The sequence below is a fragment of the Exophiala spinifera genome, assembly GCF_000836115.1.
Source record: "Exophiala spinifera strain CBS 89968 unplaced genomic scaffold supercont1.5, whole genome shotgun sequence".
NCBI classification, from domain to species: Eukaryota; Fungi; Ascomycota; class Eurotiomycetes; order Chaetothyriales; family Herpotrichiellaceae; genus Exophiala; species Exophiala spinifera.
In genome coordinates this window covers 1,723,249-1,745,420 of record NW_015622517.1, presented here as the reverse complement: position 1 = coordinate 1,745,420, position 22,172 = coordinate 1,723,249, and the positions used below count along the sequence as shown (strand labels likewise).

The 22,172-nt window shown below is 53.9% G+C and overlaps 10 protein-coding genes across 10 annotated transcripts; 4 read left to right on the top strand and 6 right to left on the bottom strand.

Moving 5' to 3' along the window:
• Positions 1-1,423: 1,423 nt before the first annotated feature.
• On the top strand, positions 1,424-2,304 carry PV08_07181 (uncharacterized protein; the record flags this gene model as incomplete). The annotated part of the gene is made up of 2 exons (XM_016381513.1): positions 1,424-1,789; positions 1,846-2,304. The coding sequence occupies 2 exons, from the start codon at positions 1,424-1,426 to the stop codon at positions 2,302-2,304; spliced, it is 825 nt and encodes a 274-aa protein (XP_016234615.1).
• A 188-nt stretch (positions 2,305-2,492) lies between these two features.
• On the bottom strand, positions 2,493-3,246 carry PV08_07180 (uncharacterized protein; the record flags this gene model as incomplete). The annotated part of the gene is made up of 2 exons (XM_016381512.1): positions 2,493-2,934; positions 2,981-3,246. The coding sequence occupies 2 exons, from the start codon at positions 3,244-3,246 to the stop codon at positions 2,493-2,495; spliced, it is 708 nt and encodes a 235-aa protein (XP_016234614.1).
• A 417-nt stretch (positions 3,247-3,663) lies between these two features.
• Positions 3,664-4,540, bottom strand: PV08_07179 (uncharacterized protein; the record flags this gene model as incomplete). The annotated part of the gene is made up of 2 exons (XM_016381511.1): positions 3,664-4,302; positions 4,361-4,540. 2 exons carry the CDS (start codon positions 4,538-4,540, stop codon positions 3,664-3,666), a joined length of 819 nt encoding a protein of 272 aa, XP_016234613.1.
• Positions 4,541-5,268: 728 nt separating this feature from the next.
• On the top strand, positions 5,269-7,417 carry PV08_07178 (uncharacterized protein; the record flags this gene model as incomplete). The annotated part of the gene is made up of 3 exons (XM_016381510.1): positions 5,269-5,873; positions 5,937-6,713; positions 6,778-7,417. The coding sequence occupies 3 exons, from the start codon at positions 5,269-5,271 to the stop codon at positions 7,415-7,417; spliced, it is 2,022 nt and encodes a 673-aa protein (XP_016234612.1).
• Positions 7,418-10,241: 2,824 nt separating this feature from the next.
• On the top strand, positions 10,242-10,976 carry PV08_07177 (uncharacterized protein; the record flags this gene model as incomplete). Its single annotated transcript, XM_016381509.1, has 1 exon — positions 10,242-10,976. The coding sequence occupies one exon, from the start codon at positions 10,242-10,244 to the stop codon at positions 10,974-10,976; it is 735 nt and encodes a 244-aa protein (XP_016234611.1).
• Positions 10,977-12,249: 1,273 nt separating this feature from the next.
• Positions 12,250-12,777, bottom strand: PV08_07176 (uncharacterized protein; the record flags this gene model as incomplete). Its single annotated transcript, XM_016381508.1, has 1 exon — positions 12,250-12,777. The coding sequence occupies one exon, from the start codon at positions 12,775-12,777 to the stop codon at positions 12,250-12,252; it is 528 nt and encodes a 175-aa protein (XP_016234610.1).
• A 2,225-nt stretch (positions 12,778-15,002) lies between these two features.
• Positions 15,003-17,290, bottom strand: PV08_07175 (uncharacterized protein; the record flags this gene model as incomplete). The annotated part of the gene is made up of 3 exons (XM_016381507.1): positions 15,003-15,344; positions 15,403-15,542; positions 15,634-17,290. The coding sequence occupies 3 exons, from the start codon at positions 17,288-17,290 to the stop codon at positions 15,003-15,005; spliced, it is 2,139 nt and encodes a 712-aa protein (XP_016234609.1).
• A 1,439-nt stretch (positions 17,291-18,729) lies between these two features.
• Positions 18,730-19,149, top strand: PV08_07174 (uncharacterized protein; the record flags this gene model as incomplete). The annotated part of the gene is made up of 1 exon (XM_016381506.1): positions 18,730-19,149. One exon carries the CDS (start codon positions 18,730-18,732, stop codon positions 19,147-19,149), a length of 420 nt encoding a protein of 139 aa, XP_016234608.1.
• Positions 19,150-19,259: 110 nt separating this feature from the next.
• Positions 19,260-20,039, bottom strand: PV08_07173 (uncharacterized protein; the record flags this gene model as incomplete). Its single annotated transcript, XM_016381505.1, has 1 exon — positions 19,260-20,039. The coding sequence occupies one exon, from the start codon at positions 20,037-20,039 to the stop codon at positions 19,260-19,262; it is 780 nt and encodes a 259-aa protein (XP_016234607.1).
• Positions 20,040-20,502: 463 nt separating this feature from the next.
• Positions 20,503-22,125, bottom strand: PV08_07172 (uncharacterized protein; the record flags this gene model as incomplete). The annotated part of the gene is made up of 1 exon (XM_016381504.1): positions 20,503-22,125. One exon carries the CDS (start codon positions 22,123-22,125, stop codon positions 20,503-20,505), a length of 1,623 nt encoding a protein of 540 aa, XP_016234606.1.
• Between the last annotated feature and the right edge of the window lie 47 nt (positions 22,126-22,172).

Sequence of the window (22,172 nt, the reverse complement as noted above, 5' to 3'; positions counted from 1 at the left end):
GTCGAGGGTCCACTTGAGGTGTTGTAATCAGAGCTCTCTCTGGCGGTTGGAGATATCCTGATGGGAAAGTCAAGTTTCGTGTTGGTATCGGCTTTGGGACGAGGTAGGACCAACAAGGAGGAACTTGTGAATAGATATAAAATTTTTAGTTAGCTACACTCCCCTGTCACCGCACTTGGGCACGAGATGCCTTGCCTCGCAACCCGTCAACTCCGACCTCGATCACAGTGTCAGGGCCATGGTAGCGTGACAAAGGCGGATTTGGTGATAGGTGAAAGTCGACAAAGGTCTTATGTTGCAGAATCCTCTTGTCTCAAATCCATTGACCGCTCTGCATTAAAGACATGTGTCCGAATATGTTCTGAACCACATCTTCCATCAAATTTCCAAATTCTCTTGGTGTCGATCACTGGCTTTGTCAAAGGCTGTTTGTGCCGTCTTCAAAGCAAGATACTCTCGCAAACCTCCGTCAGGATGTCTCTCTCGGGCACGCAGATACGCAGTAGCACACTGCTGCAGGTTTTTCAACTCCCCTTCAAGCTCCACCGAGACCTAACAGCCGTTATGAGGATTGGTTGCTGAGGGGATGGAAGCCTACCTTCTGACACCTTCTCTTATGCTGTTGACAATCGGCGCAGCCTTGCCAATTTTTGAATTCTTTGTCCTGATGTGGTGTTGGGTCGCATACGAGGTTCCTCGTTCATATGCCATCAGCAATTGCCTCTCCATAATCGGTATGGAGTCTTACGGGTAAGCCCAGTACTTCCGTGCACACGAAGTACAACAAGGGTCTACTGGACCTGTCTCGCCCTGTTGTGGACGGTCGGTCTCTGCGTTCGACAATGGGGAGGTGGTTGTCGGTGCCATGGTCTATAGTATCACAAGGGAGTGCAAGTCTCAGCAGGCAAATGAAATGCCTGCCATAACCTGGGTGGCTAGCGAACTCGAGATTGAAACGTCGTGTGGCCAGCCTGTGCTTCTGATAAGCTTGATACTGACACGCCGAGGGTGAAAATTCAATGTGCGCTTTGTCCTGGTTGTTCTGGTTTCTTTGGTCTGACCCCGGCCGTGTAACCACACCAAAACTGCCTATCTCGCAGTGTCAATTGTCCCTTACTGAGTCTGAATCTCAGCATAATGGATTCTGAGCAGCTACAGAGTGTCCCATCTTTGTGAACCTGGGTTCTGCGAGCGTTGTTTGAACCGCAAGCAGTGCTCTGTTTAGTCAGGAAGCCCATCGCAATGATGTGGTTCAAGGCATATTCAAAAGAAGAGTCGGCGCAAGCCATCACCCTCTGCTATCGGTTCTCCTCTCCACTCGCCTCTCGAATAACCGCAATCTCAACGAATAATATCGCGGCAAACATCGGAATCTCATAAATCGCAACCCTTTATACAAAAGGTTCTTTTACTTCTCGACCTCATGGCCCCCTCATCATCGCCACCGTCGCCCCCAACGGCTAAACAGATCAGATGCTCCCCTGGAACGGAATCTCGATCCTACCCGACGACAGGTTCGACCGAATCAGTTCCAAATCCGGACAAAGCTCATATGCTCCACGCCATCGCATTTAATGGAATCAAGCTCCCTGAAGGCAAGGGCACTGTAGTGGTCGACTGGAGAGACTGGCCCCCTTCCCAGAGTTATGTGGCGGAGAGCAAAACGGACAATTCGAGCACGAGAAGTCCGTTCTTGTTGGAGGAGGAAGAGCTATGCCAGTCGCTCGCGCGGAAGGCGGACCAAGAAGGCGTGGCAAAGTCCATAGTCTATGAACAGCTTGCGTGTCTGGTGAGTTATTTGCCGTTCGTTTATCTGTCCTTCGTTCCAGTCTGATCTTGACGTAGCGACCACACCACACTCCTGCGGCATGGGCATCCAAGATCAAGAAGCTCCTTCGAAGTAACGCCAATGACCGAGTACAACAAATTCTGAGAACAACTATCGGTCACGCCCTTCAGCCACCGAGCAACGCGATTGCGGATCCCATTGAGAAGACACAGGCCATTGAGTCAGAAGTGCTGTCCAATACGATCGCCACCTCGCATCCCACGCCATCCGTGAATAAGTACGAAGACGTTGACATGGTTGATTGTGCCGCAGCCTCAGCACCAGGGTCGGGTGCAGCTGCAGAACCGAGTGAGGTCGAGCTGTCATGTGGACTGAGCGTTAATAGTACTGAGGAAACATTAGACATGGCAACCACTACGACACCGGCCAGCAACACATCCCGGGAGTCCCCAAAGCGCACCAATTATTGGGCGTCGAAGTTACAACAGATGGGGAAATCCGTCTTTGGCTGGTGATCACTACGCCATCAGGCAAGTGTGAGGCTGAGGGTGAAAAGAGTGAAGCGGGAATAAGAAAGGAAAGATATATCTTGTGCGGTTATGGCTTTGTCATAACGCTACGCCGACTGTTCACACGCAGATTCCATGCCCAAATTGCCGAGCCGTCCGACAAGCACCTGTAGAAAAGCGCTCCCCAATTTTAGTTATGCATACATATCTTCCCACTCATCGAAATCCTTTAATTTCTGTAGATCTTCCAGATCCTCCGAGTTTTTCAGATCCTCCAATTCTTCCAATTCCTTCAGATCCTCTAGGTCCTCCGAACCTTCCAAATCCTGCGTGTCCTTCGAGTACTTTGACTCATCTGTATTCTTCTGATTGTTTGTAGCACCGCCGGAGGTCTCTTTGGCCCGTCGAGATTTTTCCAATGTCTGTACCATCTCGTCTGTACGAGAACCACTGCCCTGTCCGGCCATGGCGGCGACGAATCGAACACGCTCCTCGAGTACGGAAGCTCGGAGAGCTTGTTCCCACTCCAGTATGCCATCGTTGGTTGGCCATGCGTTGTCTGGACGCCGCGGTGCCTTCGACTTGATGTTCTTGAGCACATGGGCCAACAGTGGGGGGACTTTGTCTGTGCCGCATCTCTCTCCGTTAGCACAGTGAGCTACAGTGACTGAAAAGTACCTACCCTACTTCTAGCTCTGGTGCGACCTGCTTGGCAAGCTTCCAGGCGTTCGGCTCGGTCACCAGCTCGACGAACTCATTCGCGGTATCCCGCTCTCTGCGCTGTCTCTCTGGTGTCCAACTCTCGTCCTGCTCTGGGTCCGACTTGAGATATCTGACATAATCGATGGTCACCCACACAACTCGATTCGCCGCTTCTGGAATGTGTAGCTCGCCTATGCTCTTCACGAGCGCCGTCACACGTTCGCTATCAAAGGCAGAAGGAGACATTGCTATCTGATGTGATGCCACCGTGACTGGAAAAAGTGGCCAAAAGCAGATTTTGAGGTTGAAAAAGGAGGCCAAGTAGAAGGGAGGCTTTTATCAGGCCCATTTCTTACTCACGTTACACAACGGAGGTCTTCTGTGAGAAGCCTCTACACAAGGACTGCGGCTTCCCAGATCACAGAAATGCCTGAAGCAAAGTAGAGGCAATTTCCCCGGCTGACCAATTACTCTGGCAGAAACTGTTTTCACGACACGCCTAGGTCGGGAAGAGTAGACCGTTGAAGTAAGTACACTGGAAGAAGCCATGACATACATGATGTAGAAAAGCAGAATCGGATCATTAAACAAACTGGAACTAAAAAACTTCTTCTCTCCACGATATGGAGGGCTCATGAGTGAATAACTTCAAGCGACACCAACTTATGAGTCTTCCTCCTCTTCAACCTCCCCTTGTTCACCGTACGCATGTCCGTCACTAACAGCGCTAAGACCAGCATCGATCATGAAATTCATCAGGGTTTCGAATGTCATAACGAGCTCATTTCCATTCTCAAATGCTTCTCGGTGCCATTTCTCGAATTGATCCAGCAGGGCTTCGCCAGTGTCAACCCGGAACGACTTCAGACTTTGTAAGCTGTTGTTCTTAATCATGTAATGGCATCCAGTCACCCTGTCTCTGTCGAAGTTGCTTGTGAACTCTGGCTCCTTGTTGCACATTTTCCTCATGTCCTTGGTGAGCCCAGCGTATAGTTGTGTGTGGATGTACAGAGTTACTGTCGCGGTCGTTCCGGCTTGTAAGAATAACGTCTTCGGAGCCTTTTCGACGAGTTGCACGTCAATTGGAAGCACGGTGAGTCGATCCACCACCCAGTTCCGCGCACAGAGACGACTAAGCTGCTCGATGGGCTTCAAGTTCGGCCAGGCTTCAATTTCCTCAGCAGTCCATAGCTCTGGGACGTAACAGAGCTCTGGCACTTCTTGAAAGCGCATGGCCGCTCTGGAACGCTCTCTTTCCCGGTGGATATTGGCAGGGTCAGGATGGCGTGCGAGGACGTAAACCTGTCAGTATCAGTCAGCGACCAGAACAACACGTGCATGGAATACACAAAAGGCGTACCCTTCCGATGCCTCTTTCACTGCACAACTCAGTGAGTGCCAAAGCAAGTCTACATCCATCTGGGAGGACTCTCGGGCCGCTCCAGAATTCCCGAGTGATGGTGACCCGCCCACCATCTTGTTGAAACCATTTCATACCGGCCTCCAAGCCATTGAACTCGCCAAATTTCCTAGGAGCCATCTCAGACAGTCAATGCAGTTGATGGGTATAGCAGCGTTGTCGTATTATGGATAGAATTTGTTTTAGTTCGACTGTAGAAATCCTCTTTTGAGCCTACTTACACATCCGGTCGGGGAGTTAGGCCAAGATTTCCATTTGTCGTATTGACAGTGTTCCTTTCTCTAAGCAAAAGTTGAAGGGTTTGACAAATCATGCCAGACACCACTTCATCTGTGGTCACTGCCTTTGCTGTAAATCACTTTCAGGGCTCGCAGCCATGGAAGGACGCTCCGGGCATCGGCGACCTGCATGGCGGGCTGTTTCAGCTGAAGCCAGCGCCTTTTTTCCGTTGGCCACTCTCAGTGTTCTGTAGTCTTCTTAGTGATCATTATGCTGGAATGACGATATTGTAAAAACCAGGCCAGTGAGATCGTCTAGTATAGTTTGCTTGAGCGGGTCTGCATTTCAGAGCTGGCCGTGCAACCACACCTATCACAGTCAAGACATGCTTCAATGGAGGGTGCCGTAGAGGCAACCATTGACTCAGAGATACAGCGTGCAGCGGGTTACTGCTGCTGGGGGTGAATACCATCTCTTTTAGAAACCCTTTCCTGTCTCTGATTGAAAAATCACTCTCTGCCATATTCTTTTTTCTTTGTATGGCATCAGCATTCTCTGCATTCTTCACATACAGAGAAAATCCTGTTTGGAATTTGATTTGGTAGCTCACAGAACCACTGGACTTCAAAATGAGTGTCTCGGACGAGCGCTCATACTTTACGAGGATCGAGGGTGCCATTATGGCCGACGCCGCCGCCAAAGTTGAAGCCGAATGTGCACGCGCCGTTGAACGCTCGCTCCCGAACTTTATCATGTCCATGGAAAAGGCTAGCGTCGATTGTGGTCTGTTAGTGGACGGCGCTATATCCAACTCCGACCTAGCTGAACGAGTCATCGAGGCTAATAGGGTGTATGGAGGAACGAAGAAATTGATTCCACTGGATATCAAGCACATACGCCCGACACTGTCTCGAAGCAGCACAGCCGGGGGCTACTACAACTACCGGATCCACTGCATGCCTATGCAGAAAGTCGTCCCTGCATTCATCGTTCAGAATCCTATCGCCCCGGAATACGTGGCAGTAATTCCTCATTGGTATCTGGACCGAGATTGGCCTCCGAGGTCCAAACCGACAAAGTTTCACACCTATCATAGCCTCGACATCGCCCTCGTCGGCCCCTACTACACTGCATTCCCTCCAGAATGGGTTCCATTTGTGATGCCCCTTGACCGTCTCCATGACGCCTTACAGTCCTTACAAAATTATGCAACGGGCGTTGGAGGGGCAAACTGGTGAATCCTCCCTGTTCATGCATCGTCCGCAGTCCGACCCACGTTGATTAACACATCTGGCAGGAAAAATCCATACTCAGGCGTCGAGTTCGACCACTGTCCTCGGCCTCGCCTGGAGCCTGTGAGACTCACGCTACCCCAAGACGGTATTGCCTCCGATCACGATGACATCCTCGCCATCCATCGGGCTCTCGAGAAATATTCGCAGTCATACCAAGTCAGGCTTCCACGGACTAAGCCGGGTGCCGGTGATTTCTACATCGAGCGCTGCGACAAACGCAGACTCATTGTCGAGCTCAAACGTGACGAGGTCAAACACATGGACAATGGCGACATTCACATTCAGTACATCAAGCAGAGAAGAGTGCGGAAAAAGTCGTTTCTAGACCCACTATCGCAGTGGAATCTCTTGTTCGTACTGACAAAGACCCCAAGCCGACTGTTCGTATTTGCAAGAGACGAGTTGCCAGAGGATTGGTTCCAGCTTGATCCACGACAGACAGCGGAGGCGGTGCTACAACACGGCTATCTGAATCTTACGGACCACGAGGTACAATGGAATAGAGGCACCGAACGGGCCGTGCAAACTCTGGAGAAGTTTCTCGATCGCTATATCTGCCGTGCTGATTCTACCTCTACGCAGCCTCGAAGTCAAGGTAAAGTGCTGACACCGGAGCTTCGTCGCAATTTACTTGGCCACCTGCCCGAAGAGGAGGACCACCCCCCAGCCGGGACCCTGACAGGAGCTAATAAAATCTCCCAAAATCCAAGTCGCCGGTGGTCACGTCGATTATGGGAAGCCCGGCAAATGCGATGGTTAGTGGGGGAGTGCGAGAAGCGGTGAGTTTGCACTGCCATCTGGATGGGCATCTGAGGCCGAAGATTTTGATTAACCTATTTGCAGGCATTTCGGATTGGTATACGTTCTGGGACATGCCCATCCATCAGGTACTCATTTGTTTGTCCCAATACCACTCGACACCATGTCGAAGCGACCAGACTTGCATGAATTGAGCCCGGACACACCGGTGTTGTTTCTGAACTTTGCACCTCTAGACGAGATGGCGTGGCGAGTGCCGACTGACCATCGTCGACCAAACTGTTATCTCAAGGCCACACACGGCTCCACACCGTCCATGTTCGTTCTGTGCGGAGTCGAGGAAGCGGTGGACACGTATCAGCATGGCCGCTATCTTGTTCCGTCGACGACTTTGGCAAGTGAACAGCAGATAGAGCACCATGAGAACATTATCCTGAATGGTATGTCGAACATGGGAAAGCAAACCCCCGTGTATCTCAGCCACGGAGAAATGATTGATACATATCGATTATCCGAAGATGATGTCGTTCCGCGGCTGCGGCGGGTTTCTGAGGAATTCCAAAACGAGCGCCATTTGTACATGGGACGACCCTTGACCGCAGCTGGAGTTACTGTCGACCTCGAGGCCTTTATCACCAATCTCCGTACGGTGAACCAACAATGGATTCGCTATTTGAGCCGTGATATCGATGAAAGGTTGATTAAGCTAGAGGCCAAGGATTAGGGCATGACGAGCTCTGGCCACATCAAGTGAGATTTTAGTCAGACAGACGTCTACATAGAAAACTTCGTGACGTTGCTTGTATCGTATTTACCTTATATTTTTGTCCAGGGAGAAGGCATCTGTCCTTTTGGGTCCGTGTCTGTACCTCTGTCGTTTCCAACCTAGTAACGATCAAAGCAGGTGAGTTGATAATCATCGAAGAAATCTGCTGGAGTCTGATTTTATTCCATGGCGTGTTTAGACCTCACACGTGCAGTGAGTCCACTTGACTCTCAATGAGATTGAATGCCGCTTTTCAAGAGGCCCTGAATTTAAAGGCGCAGTTCACCGGGAGCAAGCCAGGCTAATATCGTGCCGTGGTCGGCTCCGCCAGGTGGCTGGCCACCTGTTAGGTGAGTAGGCGAAGGTGAGACTGAGCGTTGATGTTTCAGAGAATCAATTTTCACGAGAAAGTCCAAATAACGATATCGGACACTTGTCACGGCGGTGGCGTTTTAACGAGATACTATCTCCCTTCCCATGGACAGGGTAGACCACTGCCCGCCGATGTTCCTTCTGTCGATTCTCGAATCACAATCATGACGGTCGCTAATGAACTCGGTTTATTCAATCAGCTATGACGAGGCCCAGCCCTTTCTTCTGACCTATTGAAACTGAGCTCGATTAGAGCAGCGGTGACGGCCGATATGGCAATCACTGACCTTACATTTAGACAGACCGACCACAGTTTGAGCCATGTTCCAGCAGTCTTCTCTGCGAACCCTCTAACTTGTGCACATGATTCACCAAGTACTATAACTATAAGACAAGGATACTATTATGGCCAGGCTAGCCGCGACCGACTGAGAAGTGTCGCAAGATCGAAATGATACAGATGTTACGATTCGGAAGGCCCGCTTACGAAATCCCTTCCTTCAACGCGCATTTTGAGCGACCGTTCCAACACGATAGGTAGAGGACGGCGTTCTGAAATTATTCCCCTCCCTCACACCAGGCATTCCTACCACCGTTTCTCAATTCGTTTATGGCTGAGGGAGGATACCTATCCTATCCTCAGTGCATGGTGTCTACTCTCCATCAAGACTAATTTGATGCATGAGCAACACTTTATGATCCTAGTTCAAATTAATCATGAACTCACCTCGGTACTATGTGGGAATCGGGTCGCGACGGGCAACCATTTATCTCTTGGGCACTGCCGCTGTAGCAACTCTTTTCGGGACTGGCAGGGTTGTATGGAATGCGCTCGCTTTCAACTCCGACGCTCACGATAAACTGGATGGTGGTGGAGTTCATTTCCAAGATTCCTCCAATTATCCAGCATCACCTTTGGCAAACAGTGTGGCCTCACATTGCAAGTCCTGGAGTTTTATATCCTCATTCGAAGAGACCTACCATCTTCACGGTCTGTGTGTGGACGCGTTCGCCCAAACCAAGAGATCATCCCACGAAGCCCGCGCTCCGAGTCTGAAAAAGCTTCGTTTATCCTCCCTCGAGGCCATGGACCACTTCGGAAACTGTCATGATTCAGTAGAGCAGGAAATTGCAATGGCCGAAAGTCGGGAAGAAACAGCAGCAGAGACGGAGCATGCACTTTACGTGGACCTGGCGCACCGTCTCCGCGGGCGTTTCGCTCCTGGAAAGAACGGACACACTCTCAGAAGCGCCCAGGTCACAGTGATCGAAGGCTTGGAACGGGAGAGGTCTGGTTTAAAGATCCTTCACAGCACGAGGTCAAGCTTGGCTCAGCAGTATACTCGTTTTCATTGCCTCTCCCGCGGCTTTACCGAGATGATCGTGGAGAATAATGGAAGTTGCGATGCGATACAGGCGGTTTATCGAACCTGCTCATTAGGCATGTCTAGTGACACCAACAGATCAAAGCCAGCCGAATAGTCATGATGGACAACAACATATCTGGCCGCAATCCAACGCCGAAGTTAACGATCTAGTACACAACGTATAGCATTTCTCCAGCTAGTTAGCTTCGGTCTCCTTAAGGATATTACAAATGTCTACTGCATCGGCTGCTTCGAGACTAATAATGATATTGCCTATACTGATCTTTACTAAGGTTTCCAGCGATCCGTCAGTCAGTGCGGCGTCCTCGGCAACGTCCACCGTGGACAATGCCAGAATCATAGCGCTCCTTCTTCACTTCAGCAAGACTCCAACCAGTTTGTTACCACCGTCTGGATGTTGCGATACTCTTCACTACCTTAGAATACTTTAGTGGTTGACTTGTGGCGTAAGTACCATCCCGTTGCGGCGAGTCTTAGACCACAAAATCACCTCTCGTCACTTTGCCGAGACCGTGTCACAGGGTGCTCAGCTACATGTACCAACACCTACGGCGATGAAAACAGTCCTCGTCTCCATTTGTACCAAGTATTGAGGATCCGTCTCAAGCAACTCTTATTTGTTCCCCTGGCGCGCACCCAGGGCTGTCTTCAACATTCCCTCGTTACCCAACAATTTTGACCATATTTCCTCACAGGGCGGTACGATGGTTGAACCACGAGCACCCTGGGATCTTCCACAATCTCAAGCATTGCTGGAGCCCTTCCAATCCATTGCCTCGCCGACCAGCAGGACAGGAGTCTCGCATTCCGACCGCCTCGCATCAGATAACGGAGTGCCAGACGCTGTGAGCAGATCGAGTCGTGACAACATGGTGCAGTCAAGCAACGAAAGCAGAGAGTCAAGGGAGAGTCACAGGGTCTCTCGACGCCAGCGCGATTCGTCGAGTATTTTGTCTCTATCTATGGTGGCATTTGGGCTTGCTCTGCTGATAGCACTTACCGCCACAGTGGTTCGCGTTAAGATGTCCAAGACGGAACCCGACAGCTCATCCGACCAAGTCAGCATCCTCAAGAACAACCTCACCCGGGCGTGGGCTGCAGTCTCCTCGGGGCCCACTGTCGAGCCCTACCATGTCAAAGTGACTGAGGCACTGAGTGCTTCGGCCGACGTCGAGATACGAGAAGCCTCTGTCAGGGCCCGACACAAAAATTTATTAGACCATGAGATGCCAAAGGTTTTCGGCGAAGGCCAATGTTCGGCGTTGTTAGTCTCGATTCGCCACACAGCCAGCGAGATCGCCGCGGCTAGGGATGCGTACAACAACCTCAACACAACCTTCATCAGCGCAACGAATCTCGTATGCTCACAGCAAAAACACGCTCTTAGACGTTATCGAAGTGACCAAGATTGGAAGGCCACGCAAACTCTGGCCAAAGTAATATTTGACCCTGGGGTCTGGGACCAGTTGCAGAGTTGGTGGCCGAGCGGACCAGACAATGTAGCCGAAACTGCGAAGTCATCACGAGAAATACTGCAAGGCCTGGAGCGTGCGTGTGCGATACTGCTTCAATCTGTCGTTCCCCCCCACGCTGCCACTTACCACATCATGTCGCTGGACTACTTGTTGGCGGGGGAAATGCTGGCCGCCCATATCGGTCAATCACTTACGCCTCTGTGCGACCCAGGGGTGGTGGGTAAAGTCAGTCGAATGATCAGGAAGGCAGCAAAAAGAGCGCGGCGACAAAGACTGGTTTAGTGGAGATCAAAGTTGGGGAGACCCCCTAACGAGCTCCACTCTTAGGTGTTCGATGTCGGTAAATCTCTCCCTTCAACTACTGTATGTACACCCACCACGTTCAGGTATTATTTAAATGGTTACCTTTTAGGTACTAATAAGATTGACATTGTAATGACTTCGCTTCTTCCTACCTACGTGGGTGTCATAACAGGTGACTTATTCTCTACCCTTTCATGGACAACATGTAGCATTCTTGCGTGGCCCTGGTCCGATCCTCGTTCTCCTCTCTGGTGGCAGCCTCTGTCCCTGTCTCGGGAATCTCAGAGTTGCCGGCGCCACGGCAACTGGCGTGCGTTAACCTTTTTTCTATCCGTCGCACAGAAAGAGTCTTTCGTCAGTCAGCCATTGGCCGATATTCACAGGGTGTCCTGGGGCGCCTGGAAGTTTCATTAGGCTTTCCAGGGCTCCTTCCGGAACAAACAGCCGAGGAGACAGACGGAAAAGGGACAAACGGTATGTACTGTAGGAATCACCTGGTGAAGGACGACCAATCTGCGGAACCGCACTCGGAATCAGAGTCGGTGCGAGCCAATCTCCTACCCGTCGTCATACTACCCGGTGGGGCAACGACCCCCATGACTGAATCCGTGAGAAATATATATTGCATTTTCTATGTAACGAAAAAATTAGCAAATACTCGTCGCCCGTCGCTCGTAGTCATCATACTCGAGACCAGGGTAGCGAGCAATCGTACTGAACACCCGGGCAACCAAACAACTCGCCTGAGGGAGGCTGACTGGCTACATAGGTCCATTAGTCCCTTCTGAGGACGTGACTCCCTTCTCGTCATGTTCGTGAACTCGTGACAACCGTGAACCCCCAGCTCCTTGTGGTCCTCTCTCCCCACCCGGCCCGTGCGTTATTATGCCCTGCAACGGTCTCGGTGGAAGTTTCTGTCGATGATAATTAATAATGATGACGGCGGTCGCGCTCGCGGATGCGAGAACAACCCCGTCGCGTCCCGCGGCGGAACCGCCGCAAGCAGTCTGTGGTCAACGCATACGGAGGAAAGAGGTAAAAAAATAAAACAATAGACTATGACGCTGACGCTGACGCTGATGCTGATGCTGATGCTGATAGTGTTCGAATTCGCGCGCGGTGGTCATGGACCGATGGTGATGGAACGTCATGTGTCGTGTCGTGGGTCGATGTTGATGATCCATAGATCTTTTTACACAAGACCAGAAAGAACTTTTTGTCAGAGTGGCACAGCCGAGAGGCCGTTTCAGATCTAGGCCTTGGTATTCCAGCCCTTCCAGTCACCCCAGCCTTGGCTGGCAGTCACGGTCGAGTAGACGGTGGTGGGAACGGTCACTGTCGTGGGCACGGTTGCAGTACTGACGCTGACGGTCGTCAACGTGTTGTAGATGGTGGTCGGCTTGACGACGGTCGTGGGAACCGTCACGGTTGCGAATTGAGTGACGGGAACAGTGACCGGGACGGTGACTGGGACGGTGGTCGGTACAGTCGTGACGATGGTCGTGGGGACCGTCACAGTGGAAGACTGAGTGACGGGAATTGTGGCCGGCACGGTGGCAGTGCTGACCTGGACAGTTGTTACGGTCGAATATGCGGTTGACCAGGCCGTCGACCAGGCGGTACTCCAGGCGGTCGAATACTCGGTGGTGGTTTTCGGCTCGCACGAGGCCGAGGCCCACTGGTTCCAGTCACCCCATGAGCCACCTGCGCCCCCTGGAAATCCAGGAACGGCGGCAGCATAGGCACCCGCAATGAGAAGAGCCGTCGTGAAGGACTTCATGTTCGCCGTTGTGGTTGTGGCTCCGTCCGAAGATGGGCTTGGGCGACGAGGGTGTTTCGACAATGGGGTTCGACGAGGAAGGGCTGTAGCTGGTGGCAGAGATGGTGAGAGGGAGTTCCAGAGAGAGAAAGAGGCTGTGGGCTGTCTGGACTGTTGGGTGAGTGCTCGGTCTCGAAAGCGAACTGTCCGGTTCCTGCTAACAGAATGAGGGAAGGACGGAAAGGAGACATTCTGGTAGACGATTCACCAGAGACTTTATACATCTTCATCAGAGATCATCCTTCGTTGCCCCGGACATCCCTGGGAGGATCTCGCAAGGCTGGTTGCTGAGATGTCTGGTACTTTTTTGCAACGAACCGGATGGGGTTGGTCAATGACGAGACGACCAGGCGGCCACTGCCAGGCGAGACCAGCAGGTGGCTAGCTGCGCGGTGCAGGCCTACAGTCGGGTTTTACCCTTGCAAACTTTTTCGGCACATGCGCCTCGCGCTTCAATACTGGTCGGTCGATGGGCAGCGACATGGCGAGGTGGAAGGGATGTGGAGCAGGCAGAGAGAAAAAGAGGTTGATGATGGAGTCTGGGTGGGCTCGTCCATTGCGACATGCACCATGCATGCTTGACCTGCATGCAGATAGATGTACGAAAGCTTCTCGGCTGATGTGACTGACGCCTTCGGCACGCCGCTGCCGCTGAGGAGGTATGTTGTTGGCAAGGCCAGGCATGTGGAAATTCCTGTAAAGACTAAAGCCTTCCCAGCCCGCCAGCCTTGGTGGTGGTTGTAAATAGCATCAACCTGATCCCAGAACGGCTCAAGTGCGCTCTTTAAAGTTCTCGCTTCCCCCCGCGTCTTCTCCTCACTCCGGGCGCCGATTGGACCGTCACGCCCTGTGGGCCTCGCGCCGGCTGCCATAAACGGTTAGCCCAGGGCCAAGCCAGCCAGCGACGCCGATGAACTCTACAAGGCCGGCGCTGGACAGCCTGGTACAGGGAGACATGTACAACAACATCCTTTTAGCTCCACGCCACAGGCGGAGTCTGATCTTCCCTGCCCTTCGTCACCTGGGTCTGCCGATCTGGGCTTGTGGTCGGCCGAGTTGGAAACCCAGCCAACGAAGTTTCCGTCCTGCTGGCAATAAAAATTTAACTGCATGCGTGGAATTGTCCATTCTGCCGACGGCCGGTGCCCCCGCAAACGACCAACCTCGTTCGAGAGCATGCGATCGTCGCGGTGTACTCCGTAGAGCGGACGCAGAAAGTGTCATGTAGATCGAAGACCGGTCATTGCGCGAACTTGACACCGCATTGGCCTGCACCTTAAACGGTCAACCAAAGATCTTCCGACGCATGGACTGGCCTGTCCGTCAACCGTCTACGGCACACTTACTTTGCACGACGGCTTCTGCATGACGAGATGGTTCTGGAATCATATACTCCGTACTCCCACCGTCATCAATGTGCTCATGTGTTGTGGCGTGGCCCGTCCTACTCAGGACTCTGGTACTCCGGACTCCGGAGTGTCAGAGGGAAGATCACACTCGATGGCGGCGAGGAGACACCTGCTTGGCACATCTTACATCTTTCCGAGGCCTGCCTCCTGCGCAAAGACCGTGGACGAGAACCCTTCGGCAAGCGTTACTCCGACCAAAGTACAAGAAACCGCACGTCGGCAAGAAGCGCCGCACGGCTATCGACCACCGGTGGCGCTGTCGAGGGGCCCAGCCTCTTCGCATCGCAGGCTTTGTGGCTGCCTGCGGTTCCGTCAGCCTTGGGACAGATGACTACACGCGTACGTGATATTATGGCGCGAGGGGCAAAGATTCCGTATCCGCGGCGACGGAGTAGTCATACAGGTGAGCAATGAGGTCGTTGCACCGCAACCCAAAAAGAACTGCCTTCGTGACGGTCCGTACCTGCTGTCGACGGAGTATCTGTCGTACGGGATTCACGTACATTCGCGAGTATCACCATGCTGTTACGCCGCAAGGGAAAACCCGTGCGCCGAGGGGAAATTGCCTGCAGCACAACGATAGCCCCCGGCGATTCTGACTCTCTATCAGGCACCTCCCTCCCCTCTCCAGCCCCAGCGCCCTTCTGAGTCCTGGCCCACGGCCCGACCTCTTCTCGAGTCATGACACGGAGTCCTTGGCGGTCAGTCGCATGCATTCAGGCATGCATCGTATTGTCCTGGTGCATCGGCCTGATCCATCGCGAACCACCCCACCGATCACTCCCAGGATGTGCCCCGTTCAATGGCGAGAACGGTCTCGATGTGCTTCATCCCCACCTTTCCACCTTCTCCGTTGCCGTGTTCCTGACTTCGAGCCAGCATCTGTGCCGTCTTCAGCATGTTTTTGATCTGTCGGCCGTTCAAGTCCACGGCAGCGAGACGATCAATGTCTTTCCCGGTCACGGTGGTGTCGTTTCCGAGGAACGTCTGCCAGACATGCCGACGGGAGTCGATGGACAGATTGGGATAGTTGATGGTGACGTGGACCCGGGAGTGGAAGGCGGCGTCGATGTTGCTGATGCGGTTGGTGGTCAAGAATAAAACGCCCTCGTAGTATTCCTGGCACGCTTGTCAGCCATGTCCGGCGCAGCAAGGAGGTCCGGCGGTGGTGGCTTACCAGCACCCGCAGGAAGATGGAGACCATCTTGTTCCTCTCGAGATCATTGGAGCTCCGCGCCTCGAGGAAAACATCTGCTTCGTCGAGCAGCAACACTGCGTTCCACTTGCTGACCATGTCCAGCACGAGGTTGAGTGATTCTGCGGCGAAACCACAACGTTAGTCTTGTTGACACGACGACAGAAAGGCTGGGAACACGAGAACACCAAACACACACACACGCACACATACCTTCGATGTCCGACGGGTCCAGGCCCAGGTCCCCGGCGCTCATGCAGTAGAGGGGCACGCGCATGTCCTCGGCGACACTCTCGCTCGTCAGCGTTTTTCCCACGCCCGGCGGACCGGCCAAGAGCATGATCATCCCTCGACCTTTCCCTGCAATGATGTCGTCAAAGTCGTTCTTGTGCCTCACCTGGCATTCCACAAAGGCTCGAATCAGCGACTTTTGCTCCGACGGGAGCACGAGCGAGGCGAACGCATTGTCGGCGAACTTGATCGGCTCAATCTGGTCCACGTGGAACCACAGCCACTTCTTGTTCTTGATGGCGTATCCCTTGACATATGGCACCGACAGGAGCAGTTCTTCGGTCGTCAGCGGCCGGTGCTTCTGCGTCGAGCCGCATGCGTCGTCGATTCCGCCTGCGCTGGGGGGGCTGATGAAGATGGGCGGTGTCTCGTCGCCCGAGAATCGGTCATAGTCGTCAGAGTCGTCCGGCTCCTCCTCCCCCTCGTCATCAGATCGGCTCCCGGTCGACGTCGCACCACCCCGGACCCGATCGGCGCCAGCCTGGGGCAGAGAGGCGAGATAGACGGCATAGTTGGGCATGAACCGATTGTGCGCCTCACAGTCGATGATGATCCGAGACTCGATGTTGTGCCTGATCATGCCGCTCCGGCCGTACCCCAGGGCGACGCCGCGGTACGCCTGATAGTGGTAGCCTGCGAACTGCTCGAAGAGCTTGCCTCGGGCGATCAACTTGTCCGAGATCTGCTGCCGAGCGGGATGGAACTCGAGGGGAAACGCCGCCAGGGAACTGATGGGCGTCGTGCCGGCAAACTGGTAGTTCTTCAGCTCCGTGTTGTTCTGGCCAAAGGTGGTACCGTCCCAGTCACAGGACCAGACGGCGAGGGACAGATAGTCCTTGCCCGCCCGTTGGTCGAAGGTCGTGACGTACGAGTTGAGCTTGAAGACGCAGTCTTTGTTGTCTCTGACGCTGTAGACCAGGGTCGACGGCTCGAAGATGGTCCAGAGGTACTCGAAGGTGATGACGCCGTTCTTGACCAGGTCGATCTTTGCCGAAATCGCGTTCTTGAGCTCCTCGTACAGAGCGTCATGGAACAGCTGGAGATGGTCTCTGGCGGTCGGATCCTCAAAGTCGTTCTCCTCCAGCAAGGCGAGCAACTTGTTCCAGCGGTGGACGAACGGGTGCAAGGGCGCTCGAAAGACAAGTCGCTCCAGATTGGTCGTGATGCCCGGGTAACCCTCGAACACGACGCCCAAGGATTTCTTCAGCCACGGAGACTGGACGATGATGGAGTCGATGTCGTACTTCTTCCTGCTGTCGTAGCTCTTCTTGTTGCGCACCAGGAAAGCGTAGCGAGCCGTCTCGCTGTTCTCGGCGGCGTCGACGGCGTCGTCCGGCTCTACAGTCACCCACTGGTATTTGCCGTCGCTGTCCCGTTTCGAGTAGAGGTTCTTGGCCTGGGTGATGCTGCCCAGGGGCACGTCTGGTTCCTTTGGCCCTTCTTCAGGGTTCTCGTTGTCTCTATCCACGTCCTTTTCAGCCTTGGTGAGAGACACCGCTTCCGGCGCCCTCCCCGCCCTGCCGCCGACCGGCGAAGGTGGCCGTCCTAGGGTGATTCTCGCTTCTCGAGTGAATGCCATGATGTCAGATTCTGTCAAGTACGGTGAGTTCAATGTTCTGTGTGGTCGACGTTCTCATGACGCGAGATGCGTGATGGGAGGCGTACAAGCTTCTCTATATACCTTGTGAGGCGAGGGCGGCCTGGCCAGCATTCGTCGAAAATGGTTGAGACATGGCTCGCCAGCGGGGCTGTTGCCTGCTTGTCACTTCTTTGTTGGTAGCTGACTCGCCCAATGACCCGGAGATCCAGGAGAACTTTGGTGGTGGTGTGAAAGAAGCACCGGGGAGGTGATACGGGGAGTCGAACCCAGGGATATTTCGCCGTCTCAATGGGAGGCCTTTGAGTGGTGGTCCTGGTGCCTGTGAAGGAATGCAATGCAGGCTGCAAGGCCACACTTATATTCATTGGTCGTCTGGCCCTGCGTCGACTGCGGCCAAGCAAGGCAAGGCAACGAGGCAGAAAGCCCTTCAGCATGGGGACAAGGAGAGATGCATGGGGCCGGCGGGGGGTGAGCATATCCGACGCCTTGAGTCTCGCTGAATTCACCCATGTCTACGAGGAGAATATGCAGGGGCGCACAAGATAATGAGTAGAGGGAGTCGTTGCGAAGAGACCATAATACCGAACATTGCTGGACGGGTGAACAGGCTGTGAGTTAGAGAGAAGGAAGGTCGGCTAACGCCTTCAGTAGGCATAGATGCCCGACACTACTGTAACTACGGCGCCTAGATAGAGACAAGCCAGGTGGGCCGACGCCATTGGCCTCGTTACTCCATACCTCCACCTCCTCTTCCTCCTCCTTTCTCCCTGCAGGCTCAAGAGTATGCTAAAAGGCCCAGTAATTCAAGGCTCTAGGCACAAGGCTCATCAAGCTCGCACCCACGCCGCCTCTGCTTTGCTGCTCGAGATGTAGGCGAGAGATCTAGATTCGTCGATGAAGACGCTGTTATCTCTGCACATGTCTGCCCTTGAGTTCCGTGGACAGACATCTCCGGGCCACTTCTAGCGTGACTGTACCATCCAAGCATTCCAGGTTTGCATGTCGCCATTTCTCTACATATCATCTCCGTCAAGCCTCGCCACCCCGAATCCGATGAGTTGGCAGCATGCTAGATATCCCCTCCTTACTGGAAAGTCGGTGAATCAGCAGATCGGGAAAGGCAATGTCAAGTTCGTTCTGGTCTCCAACCGTCCTGCACCTGCCCCGGTCCGTGGCGGGACGTATTGAACAGCCCATCCTTGCAACCCGGTTCTCTCTCAGGTCAACATTCACTCCGTCGGGCTCGAGCTCCCTGTTGGCACGTAGACCCCCAAGCTACACGGAAAGTCGGCGGTTACGCGCGACAACTCCATAGTTCGAGGGAAAGCCCTCTGAGAGATGAGCGTTTTTTGGACCCGAACGAGCTGGGCTCACGTCAGGCCTGCCGCATACGGCATCCAAGTACACGTGTCTACGACATGCAACCGAAACTCAGCATCATTGTCTACAGAGGCGATCCAGTTGGCCTTCGAACGACGAGACACACGGCCCCTTTCATCACCGCGGGTAAGGGGGCAACGGGTATTGTCCTCCACGTCACCGGCGCAGCAGGCTTCTTCGGCTTCGAGCAACGGCAAGAGGACGATCCTAGAGGAAGCAGACACTTCACCAAGCAAATTCCGGTCGAACCGCTCCGAGATGTGACCAAGCAGCAGCTGATGTCCACGACCGCTGGTACTCCAATCGACAACAGGACTCAGTCGTGGAATTGCCAACATTGGGTCGCGGAAGGACTGACGAGAATCGCGAACCAGAGGTGGATCGGTATGCGGACCAAGTCAGGCGCGATTGGCGAAATGGTCGACGTCATCATGGAGGCAGAAGACGAGGTCGACTAGGATGGGCGGCAATTCGTGACGGCCAGGCTCGTTACCGTGTTGGAGGGTAGCAGTCACAATGCGTATCGTCGGTTGTGCACCACAGATCTTGCATGGAGCGGTTGCGATAGTCAATGCCTCGTCAAGTGGCTCAGGAAGTGATCGGTCATCAGCTCTTCCGGGTATAGTTTGTCAAATATAATGTCTGCATACTCGCGATAGTCGCTGTACACTGCCCTGAAGAACTGGACAAATTCCCAATACTCTGGGTACCATCCGGCCGTCTCCCAGTCCAGCACCCCAACGATTTGTCCTTCTCTGATTACTACGTTAGTCAGGCTCAAATCCCCGTGAGTAAAGACCGTTTTGTGAGAGGTCGAAAGAAGTCCCTCCAACATCTTTCGATACACTCTGGGAGTCTTGGAGATGGTGTTACTCAACAAGAAGTCGTTGAAGGATGCTTCATCCGGAAAAGGGCCGCCTTGGTGAGTGCCTCGACGAGCGTCGACCCCCGGGCCCTGATCCAGTGAACCGATGTAATCCCCCTCCAGCGAGCGAAGCTGATTCACGATGCCGCGTAGCTGACGCGCATAACTGTGTTTTTCATCCTGTGAGAGTTGTGGCCACACACTCTCCGACGTGTCCCCGGTGACCATCTCCATGTCGATGATCGTTATGCCCTCACAGTCGGTGCATGAGTATACTTCTGGCACGGGGATGCTCAATCCAGACCCGGCGATGAATGTCAGGGCTTTCGCCTCTCTGCAGTTCACGGGTTCGCCATATTTTATGATTCTCCTATTGTGGCGGAAGACTCGTCGACCGAAGGAATCGAGCAGGATGGCTGAGGGGTCTGCGCGGGCTTGGTCGAAACCCGCCTCGACACTCTCGCGAGTCCAGTGTGCCTTCATATTCTTGTGGTCATGACACGCCTTGGAGACAAGAGCCAAGCAATACGCGAGGCAATCAGGAATTCGCTCGTCGAGGCGGCGGCAGCGTTGAGAGATTTTACGACGGACAAAGGCAGCACCGGCCTAGCGGTGTCTAAGACTGCGATCAGTGGTAAGCATTTTGCAGACACGTCCCGGAAGCACGAGGTCGACGTGTGTATCTCGCTCGCATTCACCGAAGACCAGAAAGAGGCGCGGGATGGACGTTGAAGAAGTGTCCGATTGTGGTGAAGCTGCGAGGGAATTGATTCATGACATTGTTACGACTGAGAAAGGGGGGAGGGCATCTGGGTCACGTGCTTCCTTTGACGTGCCCGTACCCCCTGCCTCAAAGGACATTATCTCGACAACTGCCTCCATGTCTACAAAACCCAAAAGTCCTCTGCTGTGGACAAGGAGCGATGGTTATGCACACAGGATGCTCTCAGGCTGCGGGGGTGACCTCTTCAGGCCCAAACCTCAACAAGCGAGACTCCCTTTTGCCTTCCATGCCCGAGCACAAATCCCTCACTGGCCCTATCAACATGTCCTTACCGCTGTCCAGGCTTCTAACATCGCACATCCAACCTTTCCGCTTCAACCAGGCTCCCTGCTCTCCTTCCCAAAGATGTTTTTGCACGGCCGGTGCCGTGATGCGTCTCACACGGAGCGCTTTAACGCTCACGCCACGATCATCTTTGGCCTCATCGTGAGCACTGATCCAACACCTGGCCATCAAAGCCCGTGCGATCTCGGCACCGCCCTCCATCCCGGTCATGATGTTTCCGCCCAGGAACCATGGATTCTCGGCTCGGTCGAAAGAATGCAACAGCAATGTGAGCGGGAGGGCACCAGTCAATTGCACGAGATGATGCTGAACGTATGGCTGGAGGTCTGACAGCGCCACCCCGTGGGGTGAATATATGACGGACAGTGCCTTGGGGCGAGGCGGAGTAATGGGCGACGAACACGGCGTCGACGAGGAACTGGAAAGGGATTTGTGGTGTCGCGGCACCATCGACTTACGATACTGGAGGACGGTCGTGGGCGGAGCCATTACCGACGGTCTGGGGGAGTTGGGGACAGAAGTGTCGACCAGTGTCGCGCTCGGGGAATGGGGAGGCGTTGGCAAGTCGTTGAAACCACCAGGCGGCTGGTCGAGGTCGAATTGAAAGGGAATATCCAATAACCGAGCCCGGTCAGGCATAGTCAACGTTTGTTGTATGATGTCCTCGGCGCCGGACGCTGAGTTGATCTGAACAGCGGTCTCTTCCCAGGCCGGGAGGAGCTCCGACGAGGCCGTGTTGGACGATCTGGACAGGTGGGGTCGATGCTGAAAACGCCGACTGGAACGGTACGCTTCGCGTGGCTGGTCAAAGGACACGGGTTTGACGCTGAGAGGGGACAATGGCTGGGATGGGCTTGAAGGCGGGACGGTCATCGGACTCAGCGGCATATGAAAGTATTTTGTCATCTTTGGCAAGTCCACGGTCGCGATAGGCGCGAGAGATTTTGTGCGTGTAGGTGGTTGGTACGTGATCCCGAAGGCATTGTGTAGACCGGTCATGTAGTTTTTGGCGGGCACGAAAGAGATGGTGACCTCCCCTGGAAATCCTGCTGCACCGAGAGGCGGGATCGACACTCGAAACGACCGCCCGAACTTGACCTTGGGGTCATACTTGAGCAGGCCATGGACCTTGTGGGGATCGAAATGAGCCCAACTTCTGATGACCTTGGCCGCCGCGGGTTCGGCGACAATGACGGTCCTGGCTTCTGGCGGCAGCTGGAGAAGCGTCTCCTTGTGGCAATGGTCCGTCTTCTTCTGGGACACGACGACCACATCTGGTGCCTCGATCTCGGACAGATGCTGGATTGCGCTCGGAACTTGGTGCTCGGTTCTGGCAAACCAAGGTGCAGTGACGATCGAAGGCCCATTCAGCCACGGGTCTATCAGAACACCAAATGCACCGCCAGCGGAGGTCAGGTCGGCGGGTGTAGGGCTCGGTTCTGGGGAAAAGAGGAGCAGGAACGTCGAGTCGGCATTGAGGTGTTTGACCGTGACCGACATGTGGGACGAGCTCAACAGACACCGTGCGATGGAGCGGCAGTCTAGAG